The sequence below is a fragment of the Sphaerodactylus townsendi genome, linkage group LG03 (genome assembly GCF_021028975.2).
Source record: "Sphaerodactylus townsendi isolate TG3544 linkage group LG03, MPM_Stown_v2.3, whole genome shotgun sequence".
Lineage (NCBI taxonomy): Eukaryota > Metazoa > Chordata > Lepidosauria > Squamata > Sphaerodactylidae > Sphaerodactylus > Sphaerodactylus townsendi.
The window spans coordinates 72,352,074-72,368,714 of NC_059427.1; the positions used below are offsets into that span (position 1 = coordinate 72,352,074).

At 44.0% G+C, this 16,641-nt stretch overlaps 2 protein-coding genes across 3 annotated transcripts; one reads left to right on the top strand and one right to left on the bottom strand.

Annotated features, from left to right (window-relative positions):
• The first annotated feature begins 61 nt into the window (after nucleotides 1-61).
• NHP2 (NHP2 ribonucleoprotein) lies at nucleotides 62-5,909 on the top strand. The gene is made up of 4 exons (XM_048490107.1): nucleotides 62-304; nucleotides 422-491; nucleotides 3,277-3,382; nucleotides 5,424-5,909. Exons 1-4 carry the CDS (start codon nucleotides 142-144, stop codon nucleotides 5,547-5,549), a joined length of 465 nt encoding a protein of 154 aa, XP_048346064.1. The 5' UTR covers nucleotides 62-141; the 3' UTR covers nucleotides 5,550-5,909.
• A 265-nt stretch (nucleotides 5,910-6,174) lies between these two features.
• Nucleotides 6,175-16,641, bottom strand: RMND5B (required for meiotic nuclear division 5 homolog B). Of its 2 annotated transcripts, none has more exons than XM_048490105.1 (10): nucleotides 16,431-16,641; nucleotides 15,849-16,105; nucleotides 13,122-13,267; nucleotides 10,776-10,910; nucleotides 10,319-10,419; nucleotides 9,559-9,725; nucleotides 8,953-9,118; nucleotides 8,783-8,885; nucleotides 8,510-8,664; nucleotides 6,175-7,793 (listed from the first exon to the last, which is right to left on the bottom strand). In XM_048490105.1, the coding sequence occupies exons 2-10, from the start codon at nucleotides 15,985-15,987 to the stop codon at nucleotides 7,730-7,732; spliced, it is 1,176 nt and encodes a 391-aa protein (XP_048346062.1). In that variant the 5' UTR covers nucleotides 15,988-16,105; nucleotides 16,431-16,641; the 3' UTR covers nucleotides 6,175-7,729. The 2 variants fall into 2 exon arrangements, with proteins under 2 accessions (XP_048346062.1, XP_048346063.1); XM_048490106.1 differs by having other exon boundaries at nucleotides 15,849-16,018; nucleotides 16,431-16,640.

The following is a 16,641-nucleotide window of genomic DNA, read 5'->3' on the forward strand; positions in this document are numbered from 1 at the left end:
AGAAAAGCTTGTGATTGGCGATAAGGTGAGAAGCGTTTTGGGTCGTCTGTTGTGTTTTTCCTCCCAGGGTTCTTTGCTGTGGCGTGGAACCGGAAGTGTAGCTGCAAGGGCGCGTGAGCGTGTGGTCTTTCTCCTGCGAGCATGGGCCGAAGCAAGCATCAGGAATGCGGGGAAGCGCCTGAACCGGAGCCGGAGGAAACCCCGGAACGGTCCTACCAGGAGCTGGTGGAGAACGTGAATGCGATTGCGCGGCCGCTGGCCTCCCGGAAGCTCACGCGCAGACTTTACAAGTGCATTAAGAAAGGTGTGGGGCAAAGGAAGACGTCCGTGGAGGGGCTGGTCTTAGAAGGAGGAATGAGGCGAGGGGGGAAAGAGCTCCCATTTGGGGTTTCGTGCTAAAAGTCTCCCATTTCGTTTATAGCGGCGAAGCATAAACAGATCCGACGCGGGGTGAAAGAGGTCCAAAAATTCCTCAATAAAGGCGAGAAGGGGTAAATACTCTTATTTATTACCATTTTCTACTATCTTTTCTATCTGATAACTTCCAGGTATGTTGAGACTCTATCTATTACACTGTGTGTACTCTATGGTACGAATAGCATAGGGGTAGTCGTGTTGATTCCTTTTCTGCCTTGCTGCTCTTTATGCCTGTAACTGTCTCTCAGAAAACCTGCTTGGTGTTATTTTTTCACTTCCCGTGTTCCTCAACACTCACCTTTTCTCTGAAGCCTTTAGCACAATAGTTTGGAGGCAAACAGCACGACTTGTGATAATTTAAAAGGCAGACATTGTAGTAACAGAAGTAAAATATGATCTAGAAGCCTTCGTGGCTAGCCAAAGTTTTCTGGTTTTAACGTAGGCCAGGCAAGACATACACACACCAAGATAATTAAAGAACCCAGTTGATGTACACCCCTTTGTTTCTGTCTGATAATTTCTCTAAAGAAAGGAGATTAAAATACGCGGTGAAAGCTGTTAGCTTTCTGTAACAGGGTCTGATGTAATGTTTAAGGGAGCTTATGAATTTTGCTGAAGGTGTATTAAATTTTTTTAAAAATAGGTTATATATTAGGATTAAAACGGTTTTAGATAATAGCTATTCCATTTATAAGTTAATAAATGTATTAATGGAATTTATATAACATATTCTTGATTATGAATGAATAGAAAAAACTATGTTTGTTGTGCCTTTAAAGTTGATAAGCCTCTGCTTCACACAATGTTTTAGAAAAAGCCTAGCTGCTCAGGAAGAATTGAGAACCTGCCTGAAGACTCCTACTGAGATTTAGCCACACTCCCTAAACTTGATATATTACATACGGTTGGATGGCCAGAATGGAAGAGAACTCTTAGATGGTTAATTGGAAGTGCTATATTGAAGTGTAAAGTTTCGCCATGACGTGTATGAGATTTATTTCATTAGATTTCATAGACTGCCTCATCCCCGGAGGGCTCTAGGCTTTGTTTTGATGTATTCTTAGCCCTTTCTTATAAAAAAGGACGTACTTTCTTTGTTAATCCAGTTCTCTCCTGTTTGGCACTAAAATCTCTGATGAATAAAATTTATTATCTCAAGCCTCTTGTCTCCTGGCATTCCGTGCCTTCCCCTGCCAGAGTAAAAGTTAGACTGCATGTTGCTTCTCAGAGCAACAACATGACAAGCAGGAAACAAAATCTCCCAAGCACACTGGATTCTGATTTTGATTGGACCATGATACAGGAGAACTTCACCCCCACCCCCGTTGTTTGCCTGGGCTGAAATAGTGGTGGGGGTGCATGAGCAGTTTTCAGTGTACCTGCAACTCTGCAGTGAGACGAACAGTGCCACTGGGGCTACTTCAGGCTGGGGAAACAAAGGCTTGTGCAAAAACACCTTACAGTGTCTGACTTTGAGTTCTATACTCTACTGAAACTAAACTTAGGTATGTAAGAGTGGAATACATTACTGCTGTTGCTGCTTATCCTTATATTTATTTATTTATTTATTTATTTTATTGAACTTATAGGCTGCCTTATCCCCGGAGGGCTCAAGGCGGCTCACAACATGGCTGTTACATCAAACAGCAGGTCAACAGCATAAAATACTAAAATCATTAAAACCTAAGCAGCAGTTTACAGCGAGAAACTGTAAGTCAACAAACCCGATTTATAAAATAGTTTAAGACAGGCGCCCCGTCAAGGCCAAAAAAGAAAAAAGGAGGGGAGGAGGTAGACCGGGCCTGCGATGGCATTTATAAGTAAAGCAGGCCCAGCTATAATAGGATGGAACGGCAGCCTCAATTTTGATTTCAATGTCAGTGTTGGTAGGGGGCAGTAGATCCACGGCTGGCCTCCCCAAAAGCCCGGTGGAAGAGCTCCGTCTTGCAGGCCCTACGGAACTCGTTAAGGTCCCGCAGGGCCCGCACCGCCAGAGGTAAAGCATTCCACCAGGCAGGGGCCAGAGCCGTAAAGGCTCTGGCCCGGGTTGAGGCCAGCCGTATCATTGCAGGACCAGGGGTCACCAGTAAATCCGCCGTTGCCGAGCGCAGCGACCTATGTGGGACATAAGGGGTGATGCGGTCCCGCAGGTATGTGGGCCCCATGCCGCGTAAGGCCTTAAAGGTTAATACCAGCACCTTGAAAACGATCCGGAACTCCACTGGAAGCCAGTGCAGACGGCACAGCACAGGGGTAATATGGTCCGAATAACCACCACCTGTTAGAAGCCGTGCCGCTGCATTCTGGACCAGCTTCAGCTTCCGGATCAGTCGCAAGGGAAGGCCCGTGTAGAGCCGAAGTTACAATCAATCCAACCTCGAGGTGACCAGCCGATGGATCACAGTGGCCAGGTCGGACTGGGAGAGATAGGGAGCCAGCCGCCGCGCCTGGCGAAGGTGGAAAAACGCAACCTGGGTAACATGGGCCACCTGGCTCTCCATTGATAATGAAGAGTCCAGGCGGACCCCCAGGCTGTGAGCCAGAGATGTTGGGGTCAACATGACCCCCTCCAGATTAGGCGGCTGAAATTCCCTCGGTCTCTCCCCCCGGCCCAGCCAAAGGACCTCCGTCTTCGTTGGATTAAGCTTTAACCTACTCTGTCTCAACCAACCAGCAACCGACTCCTTCCTCGCTCTGGTGTCTCACTTTATTCCCCCTTCTATACTATAAGTGCCTCTGGGCAATGATCTGTCTTCCTGCACTCTGTATGTTGATGCTGACATATTAGCAATCACTTAGGTAGTTTCAGGTATGTTATATTATTGCCAACTTCTAACAGCTTATTTTTTCTTTAAAAAGGATCACAGTCCTTGCAGGAGATACATTACCTATTGATGTGTATTGTCACATCCCCATCATGTGTGAAGACCGGAATCTTCCATACGTCTATATTCCTTCCAAAACGGTACTATAGAATTAAGAGTATGGAAAGGGAATTGTTAAGCTTTTTTTCCTGCAGCTCAGTACTTTTATCAATGTCTTGGATGATGGAATAGAGGGCATGTTAATCAGATTTGCATGCTAATCAAAGATGAGGGCATACTAATCAAAGATGACACTAAATTAGGAGGGATAGCTAATACTCAGAGGACAGGGTCAGAATTCAAAATGACCTGGACAGATTAGAGAGCTGGGCCAAAATTAATTTCAACAGATAAATGTGAGATACTACACTTAAGCAGAAATGGAATACAGATACAGATGGGTGACAACTGGTTTGACAACAGTACATGTGAAAGGGGTCTGGGAGTCTTAGTAGACCACAAACTAAACATGAGTCAGCAGTGTGATGCGGCAGCCAAGAAAGCCAGTGTAATTCTGGGGTGCATCAATAGGAGTATAGTGTTTACATCGATGGATATAATAATACTTCTCTATTCTGCATTGGTCAGATCTCACCTGGAATACTATGTCCAGTTCTGGGCACCACAGTGCAGAAAGGATATTGACAAGCTAGTACGGGTCCAGAGGAGGGCAACCAAAATGGTAAAAGGTCTGCCCTATGAGGAGAGACTTAGGGAGCTGGGTATGTTTAGTCTGGAGAAGAGAAGGTTAAGGGATGACATGATAGCCATGTTTCAGTATTTGAATATTCTATAGTACCGTTTAAAAGGGAGCAAGCTTGTTTTCTGTTGCTCCAGAGTAACTGATTCAAGGTACAGGAAAAGAGATTCCAGCTGAACATTAGGAAGAACTTCCTGACAATAAGGGCTGTTTACAGTGAAATACACTGCCTTAGAGTATGGTGGAGTTTCCTTCTTTGGAGGCTTTTAAACAGAGGCTGGAGGGCCAAGTGTCAGGAATGCTTTGATTATGTATTCCTGCATGGCAGGGGGTTGGAATTGATGTCCCTTGGGGCAGTGGTGGGGCTACAAGGGGGTGGGGGGTGCACTGGGTGCACGCCTGGGACGGCACGGAAAATCGCCCCCAGACCTACTATCTTTTCTTCTCTTACCTTAGTTCTTTTACTTTTCCTAGAGTTAGGCTGAAAGTGCCTGTTTCATTAGTAATAGGCTAAAAACGGCCTGAGGAACTACAGTATAGTTCCCATCAGGCCATTTTTAAGCCTGAACTGCGAATAGGCCTTTTTTTCAGCCTGAAAAAGTCCTAGAAAAACGAAAGGAACTAAGGTAAGTGTGGGAAGGGGGGGCCATGGGTGGGGAGTGGAAAATATAGACTGTGCACCAGACGCAGTTTTGCCCAGCTACGCCTCTGCCTTGGGGTCTCTTTCAATTCCATGATTCTATGTCAAATCAGCAGAATAGGCATAGTACTGCTAAACTGTCTCTGAAATGCTAGCTTAACATTATGCTTGTGCAGTTGTTTAGAAACTGTTTAAAACTGGACTCCAAATTCTTCCCTGGCCTGGGCTCAGATATTAAATCAGCAGCAAAGGGATGACCGAGGATTTTTTGTACTAGATCTTCTCTACAGATAATTTTTTAAGATTAGGGGCATTACTCTGTTAGCACGAAGCTGTGCAAATACTCAAATTTCCTGCATGTAAAGCAGCCAGATTATCTTCACAGTAATGCTGCTTTCAACAAGATGCAGCCATAGTCAGAATCTCAAAATTCTGTGCCAGGAAGGCAGACTTGCTTCTCTTTGTTATTTGGGTTGTCATCTTTTTAAACGTACACATCAGCCCTTTTATTGGTTCACTATTGCTGAAATCTCTGTTTATTTTGTCTGCTCATTCTCACAAGTCCCATATTACAGTTTGTATGCGTTGCTCCTTACATCATGTGGTCCTGCATCCTGACATTTGCCTTCTTGCACTTTGTATTCTGAAATAAATGACTGCTTCACATGCATCTCAGTGTGACCATATTGTACTTGTGAATAGGCCTGTGCAGTAGTGAAGATGTGTGCTTGTTTTGGGGCTAATGGGAAACTGTCACAAGTTATCTTGGAAATGAATTTTGCTTTCCTGTGGTTTCTTTTAGGACTTAGGAGCAGCTGCAGGTTCAAAACGCCCAACATGTGTGATCATGATCAAGCCACATGAAGAATATCAGGAAACCTATGATGAGTGCTTGGAAGAGGTGGAGGCTCTTCCTCTCCCCTTGTGAGAAACGTTGATGGAAGAGGCTTTAAGGACTGACGTGACTGTTCCCTACTTGTAGCTTCTCTGCAAATGAGACAAGTGACTGAATATTAATGTTAAAACTGTGGATAAAGAAGCTGGCTGTTTTCTGTCCCCTTTGTGCTGAACAGTGAAGTTGGCATCACCAGTAGCCTTAAAAGGCAAACTCGTCACTGGCTTGGAAAAAAATCAGCTGAATATTCTATCCTGAGTGGTGCAAAGTGGTGTGTGTTAATGACTGTATTTTGGACCAAATCTAGCCTAAGGAGTTTACCATCCTGCTCTAAAACAGATGTTCTCCTTTAGGGAGTCTAAGAGGATTAAAGTATTTTCTACTATCTTGAAATGTTGTTCATTCTTTTAACAGCTCATGCCCTATGGTAATTGCCCAGTTCAGCTGTCTTCGCTCACCCGACCACCAGCAGATGACTTAATAACCTCAAAAGACTAAAATGCCTGTCCTAGCAAAAGCCATCTCCATCTCCTCTGCTCAAAGGGTGGAATTTGTGTTTTCCTCTGTAAAGTACAACACTGTTATGTAATGCAATCAACAAAATGCTACACCAGAGAAAAGTATCTTCTGGTTTTTATCACAAAAATCAAATCCCAAGTCAGGTTGGAAAGAAGTTTATTTAGTTGTATTTCTTTGCCATCCTTCTCTTGTTGTGGCAATTGGGATACTCCAAGCAGAAGGTAGGAGATCCCCTTCCTGCATTCTTACATGCAATGGGACAAAACCCCTTTTTAAATTAATAGACCACAAATTAATAGACCTTTGTAAATTTATCCTTCTCAAGGCCTGTGTTGATTGTTGCCACAGCTATTTCAGGAAAATTATTTAGAACATATTACAGCCCTGTTTCGAAAGCTCATTTAGCAGAAACTGGCTCTCAAATAGTCACGGCTGCCTTTAAGCTAAAATACTTGGATCTTGTCTGTAGGATCCTTTCTCAAGTATTTTGTATATGCTGTCCTATAACCTTAGCAATTTTCTCCAGATAAGCCCAGTTATGGAGTTCCACATCATAAAATTACCACTTGTAGCATTTTCTCAGGCAAGCTAAAGGATGAAAACATCTTAAGTGTCTTTCTGGCAGTGGTTCCAGCTTTCTCCCCATAATAATGTGGTATTGGTATTCTGCCTCTAGTTAAGCTTAAGAGGCCTCGCCACCTTTGTTTATATACTGCTGAGCATTTTTATCTGTTAAGCTACAGAATTACTTGGAATTGAATTGTTGACAAAGTCATGATGAGGAAAGAACTGCATATTATCTTTCCTATATCCATCAAGCTAAGTATTCTAATGCCCCAGATTTCTCATCCTGCAGCAGAAATCCTAGTTCTTCCAATTTATACTAATCTATAACAGATAGCACACCACAACATAAGGATTTCTACCTTACTAAAGATACAAGTTGGTTTCTAAATATGTACTATCAGCAGGTTTGAAAGTTTTTCTGATGAGATTGTTATCTGTGTCCAGGGATTTTATAGCAAGAGGCATTCAGTAATGACACATGCATCCTTCACATCTATGTGAAAAGGCTGCATTTTAAACCAATCTCCTCCCCCAAAATTCACAAATCATTGTTAGTGTCTCAGTTACTGTCCTTTTCTCTTCCATTTATTTTAAAACTTTCCTCAGAAGGTCAGCACTAAGTTCTAAAGATGTCTGTTTTAACTTTTAAGTTTCTTTAAAACAATTTCCCTTTTTAGATACATAACTTTTTTCTTTCCAACTGATCAAAACAAGATGACAGAAATTTTATTTTCAAGGTATTATGAAGTGGCAGAAGCAGCTCTTTATTAATTGTGTAACTGTATCCCCAGCAAGAATAGATCTGCCATGGGGACAGGGCAGAATATCTTACTAGAAAGCTGCTCAGCTAAGCCCCCCCATGAAGAAGCCTGGAAGCTGAGACAGTAGTGCCATGTGTACACAATCACATGCTGTAGCTGACAGCACCCATAGGAAACCACTCTCCTCTGACCCAGGAAGCTGCTGTTCTGCCTCACTGAGCAAGCAGCAGCTTTCAGGACTATATGAGTTAGTGCAGCAGGCTAATGTCAACTCCTGCAGGCAAATAAGACCTCCCATCAAACCCTGTCCCAAAAGCTTATTCCTTCTGTCCATTTTCCCAGCACCACCTTCAAAGAATGTGATTATCAAAAGATGAGGCGTTTCCCATCGGCTGGGTTTTGCTCCATAGGGCAATATGGACATTTCAACCTGTAATAAAAACACAAAACAGCAATTAGAAAGAGCTCTGAGTACTGGCCAGCAACACATATAAAAGTACCACTAGGAGCCCATTTTATGGGGAGAGTAGTTTATAAATGGAAGAAAAAAGAAGAAGAAAAAGAAAGTTGGGAGAGAGGCCCTTTCTGTGGTCTTTTCCACAATTGACCAGCAAATCCCAAGACCACTGTTCCACTGTACATTTTTCTAGCAAGAACAAAGTCAATTTCAATCTGGGGACTTCAGATGTAGATCCTACCTTAGCAATTGCAGGCAGCAGTGCTGGAGTTCTCACTAAAGGTGGTATAGTGCTTCCCAGCAGCAGGCAGCAGACATTGTGCTGCTGAAGTATGGTGGTAATCCCAAGATAACAAATAAAAGTAAAGAGTCTGACTTTCTACATCCTTCTAGCGCAGGGGTCTGCAACCTACGGCTCTCCAGATGTTCATGGACTACAATTCCCATCAGCCCCTGCCACCATGGTCAATTGGCCATGGTGGCAGGGGCTGATGGGAATTGTAGTCCATGAACATCTGGAGAGCCGCAGGTTGCAGACCTCTGTTCTAGCGGGTCTCAGCACCTAAAGTATTTTCAGTGTAATTACAGAACAGCCTGATGATGGCATAGTATCTGATCCTTAGGTGGGTTTATCATACAACAATTCTCAGAATTCCATGCAAAAACATGGTTTGGTAACTATCACTCACTTTCCTCCATTGATGAGTTTGTTCAGAGCATCACGAGAGATGACATGTCCACAGATGAGCTTAATGGGTGGGTTGGAGTCTGTTGTCTGCTGGCGTAAGATAGGGCACGCAAAGACCGAATGGTACCAGCACTTCATCCCCAGTTCAATCTCAATCTGTTAGAGTAACAGGAGAATCAGCCCCCTCCCTGCTTCTTTCTCAAGGAACTCCCCCCACCACAACCTACAGGTACTCCACCACAATACCCTTTCCCACAATGGGTCAGGCACTCACAGGCAGCTCATCCTTGTGGCTCCAAACGCCTGTGCACTGTCTCTGCTCAATCACAGCTTTGATGTTCATCAGAACTGGTAGCGCTACACATCCTGCGGCAAAACTGCACAGAGAGAGGGAACTCAGCACTGCCCAGCTCTGCGCCCCATCCCACCGACATCAGGCTTTACCTGACACTCAGGGGAGACTCCACGGAGAGGCCCAACAAGGCACAAGCATCACGAGTGAAAGTCTCACAAATCTCAGTCCAGTGGCTGTCGTCTAACAAGTGCCTGTATGGAGAGTTCTTTAGGCCCAAGCGTAAGTATACCAGACTGCCCATCATCACCTGAATCTCTAGGTAGCAAGACACAGAAAGCACCACTCACATTAACATGTTTTCACTAATGTGATATTCTGCTCTATGACCCAATTCTCAGGAGCTGATTTGTTCCATTCACTGGGTCAAATCAGTCTCAAGCCAATAATTGCATTTTTAGGAAAGGAAATCCCATATCTTCCTCCACTAAAAGGTGGTTAAAACCCTTTGTTGGCAAAGAGCTACCCTTTAAAGGCCAAACTTAGTAACTGACTCCATTGGACCTAACGAGGTCCAATAAAATTTGGCCCACTATAACTCCTGATGAGAAATGTATCGTATTGGACTGTATTTCTCACTGGAGAAATGTATTGGACTGTATTTCTCACTGGAGGAAATTCTGGCAGGAAAGATTAATCTCTCCCAAGATAACCACTCCAAGAGGCCAGTGCCAAAGTAGGTTTACAAACAGCCTCACCTTGCTGGTGCAGGTGAGCAAAAGGCTGAAAATGGCGTGCATAGCTCAGGGCCTCTAGCTCCTTGCCAGGACCACCAGCAAGAAGCCTGATGAAGTGGAGTCGATGTAACCGGAACTCTAGAGAGCTGTTCAGTTCTGTCAGCTGCTGTCTGTGAAATATTGCCCAACTGGGCAAAGGACATCATTGCTTAGTACCAGAAAGAAAACATGATGGAGCAGTTGTTACACCAAGAAGATAGTCTTCAAATTACATATTTACAGAGAAGCTTTCTTCGGGCAGGTAGAGAATGCTAGCAATGTCCTCCTCATGCTCTGGTTCACAAAGTTTGAAGAGAGACAAGAACAGAGACCAAGAACAATATTCATTGTCAAGGACCAATATATTCTAAACTTTGTTGGAGGGTCAAAACCAGTGGGAGAAACAAGTTCTCAATACTTTTCTAAATATAAAGAGGGACAAACCCCAAGAGGTTTACTTTCTAGGAACAAGCTTTGGTTTGGGTTTAGACTCGTGTTTCTCTGTGTGCAAGCAATTTCACCCACAGAGCCTGATTTTCCTGTAAGGGAGGCAGGAAAGTCATGCTTCGCAGCAGAAATTCTTGTACTGACAGAAAAAAATAATGTTAATCTGGATCCAATCCGTTTCAAGCATCCTTGTGTTGAAACTTATGCTCTACTATAAGCAATCTTTTCGAGAAATACAGAAGGAGGGAGAACAATCCTCAGGAGGAAAAACTATACAAAAGTGTTTCATTCTTACCTCAAGGCTGGCTCCAAGTCCTGTTTGTGTAGCGCTTCTAGTATGCTGTTAAGTTCAAGAAATGGCTTTTTGAAATCTACATCTACATTCATGGTGGACTCCTGTGGACAAAAAAATCTAAAAGTTGAATGAGGACACATCTCCATTCCTTTTGTCAAAGACGCAGAGCAGAAACAGAAATATCCCCAGAGGGAGGTTTCAGTAGAGTTTGTTGATTTGCAGGCAAGATGAAAAAAAACAACAACAGGCAGTTAGCTGTATTTCACAATAAATCCAGTTAGCAGGGTCAGGCTGCTGTTTCCCTTACCCTTGTAGGCAAGATACAGAAAGTCTAGTAGAACTCTTGCATGAGTGCCAATCAATGGTTAATAAGCACAGAACAATGCAGAGCTATGGTCATCAGTTCAGCATACCATATAAAAGCTATTAGAACTTGTATTTCCTTTAATTCTAGTACCTGACACAGCTCCTCAGCCACTCCAAGCATCCCTTGTTGGTAAAGGTGTTCTATAATGGCCAGCACCAGGATCTGTTTCTCTTGGGATTCCCAGACCATTGCAGGAACAATGCCACATAAATCTGCATCAAAATTCTGGAACAGAGGTAGGGGGAGGGGAACAACCATTGCAGAGCGTCATCAGGAAGCCCCACTAACAATCAGTTTTCCAAAAGCCAAAACAGATGTGGGATATTTTTTTCAGTTCTTCTACCCGCCCTAAATAATAATGAATGGATGCCATCGCCAGTACAATATTACAAGAGTTTGGCTTAATGGCTCTCCCATGTGGTAGAAGGAATATTGTAATCACCAATTTGATATGGAACTTACAAATAATGCAAGTGATGCTACAGAGAACATTAGTGAGACCAAGTGCCCCAATTACTTCCATGGAAGACAATTAATATTGTTAAAGTAGATGGACAACTGTATCCACAGAATAACACAGTAAAATTACTGTGCAAACAGTTTTAGAGTCTAGATTTCCCCTCATGTATTTTCCTAAGAAAAATAAGTTTCCACATAAAATTTTCAATCTATTATACATACGTAGCATTTCAGTCCAAGTATTTGTTACTAAATATAAATCATGAAGTACTTTTAAAATTTTGTTTACTAGATATGAATCAAAATACACATGCTAAATCACATCACACACTGTTTAAGGCACACTGTTTAAGCACTATCAGAGACGTAGGTAAGGAGGGGTCCCGGGTTCAACCCGCCCATTACATGTCCGAAGCTCTACCCCCAGTTTGTGTTTTTTTGTATTTTAGTGTGTTTTTTTCCGTTTTTGGCCTGCAGGGCACAGAGTTTTTAGGCTAGGAATTTTTTGGTAGACTCTTCTGATGATACCACCCAGGTTTGGTGAGGTTTGGTTCAGGGGGTACAAAGTTATGGACTCCCAAAGGGGGTGCCCTCATCCCCCATTGTTTTTAACGGGAGCTAATAGAAGATGGGGGCTACACCTTTGAGGGTCCATAACTTTGGACCCCATGAACCAAACTTCACCAAACATAGGTGGTATCATCAGGAGAGTCTTCTAAAGATACCCTGAAAGTTTGGTGCTGCTAGCTTAACAATTACACCCCTGACAGCAAGCACCCCCCAAATTTCCCCAGATTCTCCTTTTAAATCCACCCCCTTCGGCATGGATTTAAAGGGAGAATCTGAGGTCCCCAGTTTAAACATTGAAAGTGATGCTGTTTCAGGGTGGGGGAGAATCCACCCCAAAACAGCATCATTTTCAATGTTGTTTTAACTGGGGACCCTAGATTCTCCCTTTAAGGTGGATTTAAAAGGAGAACCTAGGCCCCCTAGTTTAAACACCATTGAAAGTGATGCTGTTTGGGGGTGGATTCCAGCATCATAGCATCCGCCCATGCTTCCCCTCCCCCGCAAAACTCAGGTTTTGCACCAGGCTCCATTTTCCCTAGCTCCCCCTCTGCCCAGAGGGGAGGGCAGAAGGGACCCCAGCCGGTGGGGGGGGGGGGCAGATGGAGCAGGGGAGTCTGCCATCCCTGGTCTCGGAGAGCTGCTTTTATAAGCACTGGGGCAGGGCTTGGAGGGTGTAGCCCCACCCCAGGAATCGGTGGGGGCATAGCCCTGCTTTGCAAACCCACCCCATAAAAATCTATAACTACGTCACTGAGCGCTATGTTGAAGAACTATTATTAAATCTCACTCCCTGATATTTTGTGATTGGTTCTGCCTCTCATAGGAGCCATTTTGTGGTTGCACCCATCACAGTATGACAGTATTCCAAAGGCACCCACAGGTTAAAAAATGTCAAAGATAATGAATCCTCCAATGTTTTCAACTCATATCCCTCAGCCTCCTCAAAACAAAATTCCTGGTATTGAAAGGATGGTGATGACAGGGAAACAAAACTTGTTCAACAAATACAAAACACACAAGTTTGTATGATGAATTGCAGTTTAGTTAATCTGATTTCCTGGAACAAAATTTGATATTCCCTCATGTGGAATCCAGATTTTTGTATAATACGCATGGGGAAAGAAACTGGTTTTGGGACCTAGCAGAATACAAAAACTTTTTTCTGCCTGCACGATAGCAGGGTATTCTGACTGTAGTGTGGATGCCACCAAAAGAAAAAATAGTGGGATCAGAAGATACGCATTACACTCAGTTACAGTGGCCAGTGCTTCATGAATGAACTTCATGTTGCGTGACTGAACATAAGCTTACATTTCCTCCTAAAAACCTAACTACGCAATATCTGTACTGAAATGCCTTCGTTCCCATCTTCTTGAAATCTAGAGCTAAGCTGATTGATATACTCACCCTGTCAATTGCCTTGCCCACCCTAGAAATACTGCTGTGAATGTCTTTGTGATCTGAAGCTAGATTCTGCACAGTATCCTTGATCTTCTTGCAGCACTGGGACATGACCAGGGACAGCGTGGCAGACAGTGGTGTTTGTTGTAAGGCTGCAGTAGGAGAAAGTGTTGATATTTTAAATAAGAAGAGCCATAACTGAGTCATAGAGCATCTGCTTGGCATGCAGAAGACCTCATGTTCAATTCCCAGTATCTTCACTTATAAGGACTAAGTAGAGGTGATGTGAAAGACCTGGACTTGAGACCCTGGATGGTGGCTGCCACTCTGGGTGGATTCACATAAGTACAGATTGTCGAACAGTTTATAGGCCCTCCCAACAAGAGGTTTTCTTGCTCACAGCTGCCATCTGGAAACAGCTTAGTACAACGGAACCAAAATCTTTCCTCCCATGTTTAGAGTAACTTAGATTCAACATGACCAGATCCAATGCATTACAAAACTTTCCCCTACTGTCTGTATACAGCAGCAGCAAGAGTGGAATCTTAATGTTCAAAAACGAATGACAAATAACCATTATAGTATAATACAAAACAGGTGGAAGAACACCCCAACCAGATAAGAGATATATTTCCTCTCTTCTTCTAGTCTACTAGTAGGAAAGAGAGATCAACAGATAGGAAGAGAGTTGCTTCAGAGTGATGCACAGCCTTTATTCTCAATCCAGCCTACCAAGTCTTGCTCTCTGTAGTCCCACATGCAGATGTGAGACAAGCGGCAACCAGAGGCAGGGCTTTTTCAGTGTTGGCACTTCACCTTTGGAATGTCTTTCATAAGAACATAAGAACAAGCCAGCTGGATCAGACCAGAGTCCATCTAGTCCAGCTCTCTGCTACTCGCAGTGGCCCACCAGGTGCCTTTGGGAGCTTACCTGCAGGAGGTGAAAGCAATGGCCTTCTGCGGCTGTTGCTCCCGATCACCTGGTCTGTTAAGGCATTTGCAATCTCAGATCAAAGAGGATCAAGATTGGTAGCCATAAATCGACTTCTCCTCCATAAATCTGTCCAAGCCCCTTTTAAAGCTATCCAGGTTAGTGGCCATCACCACCTCCTGTGGCAGCATATTCCAAACACCAATCACACACTGCGTGAAGAAGTGTTTCCTTTTATTAGTCCTAATTCTTCCCCCCAGCATTTTCAATGAATGCCCCCTGGTTCTAGTATTGTGAGAAAGAGAGAAAAATTTCTCTCTGTCAATATTTTCTACCCCATGCATAATTTTATAGACTTCAATCATATCCCCCCTCAGTCGTCTCCTCTACAAACTAAACAGTCCCAAACGCTGCAGCCTCTCCTCATAGGGAAGGTGCTCCAGTCCCTCAATCATCCTCGTTGCCCTTCTCTGCACTTTTTCTATCTCCTCAATATCCTTTTTGAGATGCAGCGACCAGAACTGGACACAGTACTCCGAGTGCGGTAGCACCACTGCTTTATATAAGGGCATGACAATCTTTGCAGTTTTATTATCAATTCCTTTTCTAATGATGCCCAGCATAGAGTTTGCCTTTCCCCTTGAAGATTGTCTGGCACCTGCCTTAATGCCCTTTCAGCAAGAGTCCAAAACATTTCTTTATACCCAAAAAGTATAAAGAGTTTTAAGAGAGGGGTTCCATCTTTTGAATTGTGTTTATGGTCTGCTTCTAGTGTGAGGACAGTTTCATTAATGTCATTTTAAGCTGTTGAATGTTTTTATTTTTTTGTATGGCTTATTATTTGTATTTTTGAAGAAAAACAGGAATGAACATTAGACTTTTTGATCTATGTCAAGCAGGTCTGTGGGGAGATGGCATATATGTTTTCTAAATGAACATCATTCTCAAGTCCAAAACAGTTTTAGCTGTCAGGAGCTAGGCATTCCCACAGCAGGGCAGATTTCCAAGTCCATCTCGTTCAAGTACATTAGTTTTGTTTTTTCAATATTTTCTGCAACTTTTAAAAAGAAAATGAGATCAAAGGGAATTTTAGGGTTTTTTTTACATAGTTGAGTTTGGAAAGCATTCTAAGAAGCCTGCTGCCTCAATTCTTTGCTGTTTTCCACCCTCATTGTATTGATTTGTACTTCTGACACAATCTAATACACACAGAGCCACACTTAAACCTACTAATAGCAATTTAGGCTATGTTACATTTATTCCAAATAAAGCCACACTGACAGTAATGGGCCTCACTCCAAATTTAAGCATGAAACAGGATGCCGAATGATTCATAATGGAATAGATCTTGTTTCAAATGAGCTCTCCTTGTAAGATTCTCCCCCCAGCCCCCTCAGTTGTGTAAAGAAATCAGCCCTGAAAGAGATACACTTTTGTGAATCTAATCGGGTTGCCAATAATCCTGGAGAAAAATTACCTATCCATTTAATAGAGGTGTAATGTGTGGAAATGGGCAGGTGACGCTTTTCTTGGCATGCAGATAAATAACAGCACCTAGTAAATAACACCCCGTTAAGCCTCCATTAAATGGACACGGCACCTTCCCCCTCCAGGCAGCTAACAATTCTAGGTCATCCCTGATTTAGGAACGACTATACTGGAACAAATTCGACTGGGCACCACAGGTCTCCTGTTGTCTTTGGACCTCTGCAGAAGTTCGAGATGCAACCTCTCCCTCCCTCCCGCTTGCTGGCTGCACGCGCCTCTGCCTCCGGGCGGGAGAGGACAGGTGGCCCACGCACCTGCAGTGCTCAGCTCCTCCCTCAGCTGGCTGACGTAAACCAGCAGCTCCTCCAGGCCTCGCTCGCAATGCTGGCCGTAGCAAAGGAACTTCTGCAGCACTTTGTCCAGCTCCCGCTCCACGCAGGCGCACCGCTCCATTGGCCCGGCCGCCTTCCCTGCGCCGCACGACCTGGAGGCGGAAGAAGGGCGTTCAATCCATCGCCGACTTCGCGAGAGGTCCCGGCAAGGATCAGGGGCGCTCAGCCTGTGGTCCTCACTGGCCGATCCCACCGGATGGGTTAGAGAAGAAACAGTCGCTGGAAAAATACGTCGCTCCGGGCGTGCAACACAGAGGGGATGCGTGTCAAGGCTGGCTATGGGAACATGACATCTCGGAGTCGGGAAGTGCCCAAGCTGAGAGGGGCAAGACCCCGGAGACGTCTGCTTGGCGCAAACAAAGCTTGGGCTGGGAAGATACTGCCCTCTCGAGAAATCACCCCCTCCCGCTGGAATGGCACAGCCCTTTATTGGTAGGTGTAAAGACTGGACTGAGCTATTTCGAAGAAGGCGGGGTGGAGAACGGAGAAAAAGGGGAAACTAACCTGAGAGTTGAGGAATGGGAGTCCCGGATAACAGGTTGACCTTATGTGTTGCCGTCCTGTTTCCCCTGATGTAGTCCTGTATGGGTATAAAGTTCTCTAAAGATGGGGCAAACCATCCTCATTTGGATGGGGTGTGCCTGGAATGAACCATAAACTGGTAGCAGCTGGGTGGAACAAACCATGTGGCTCTTGTAAATTAGGGGGTGAAGTC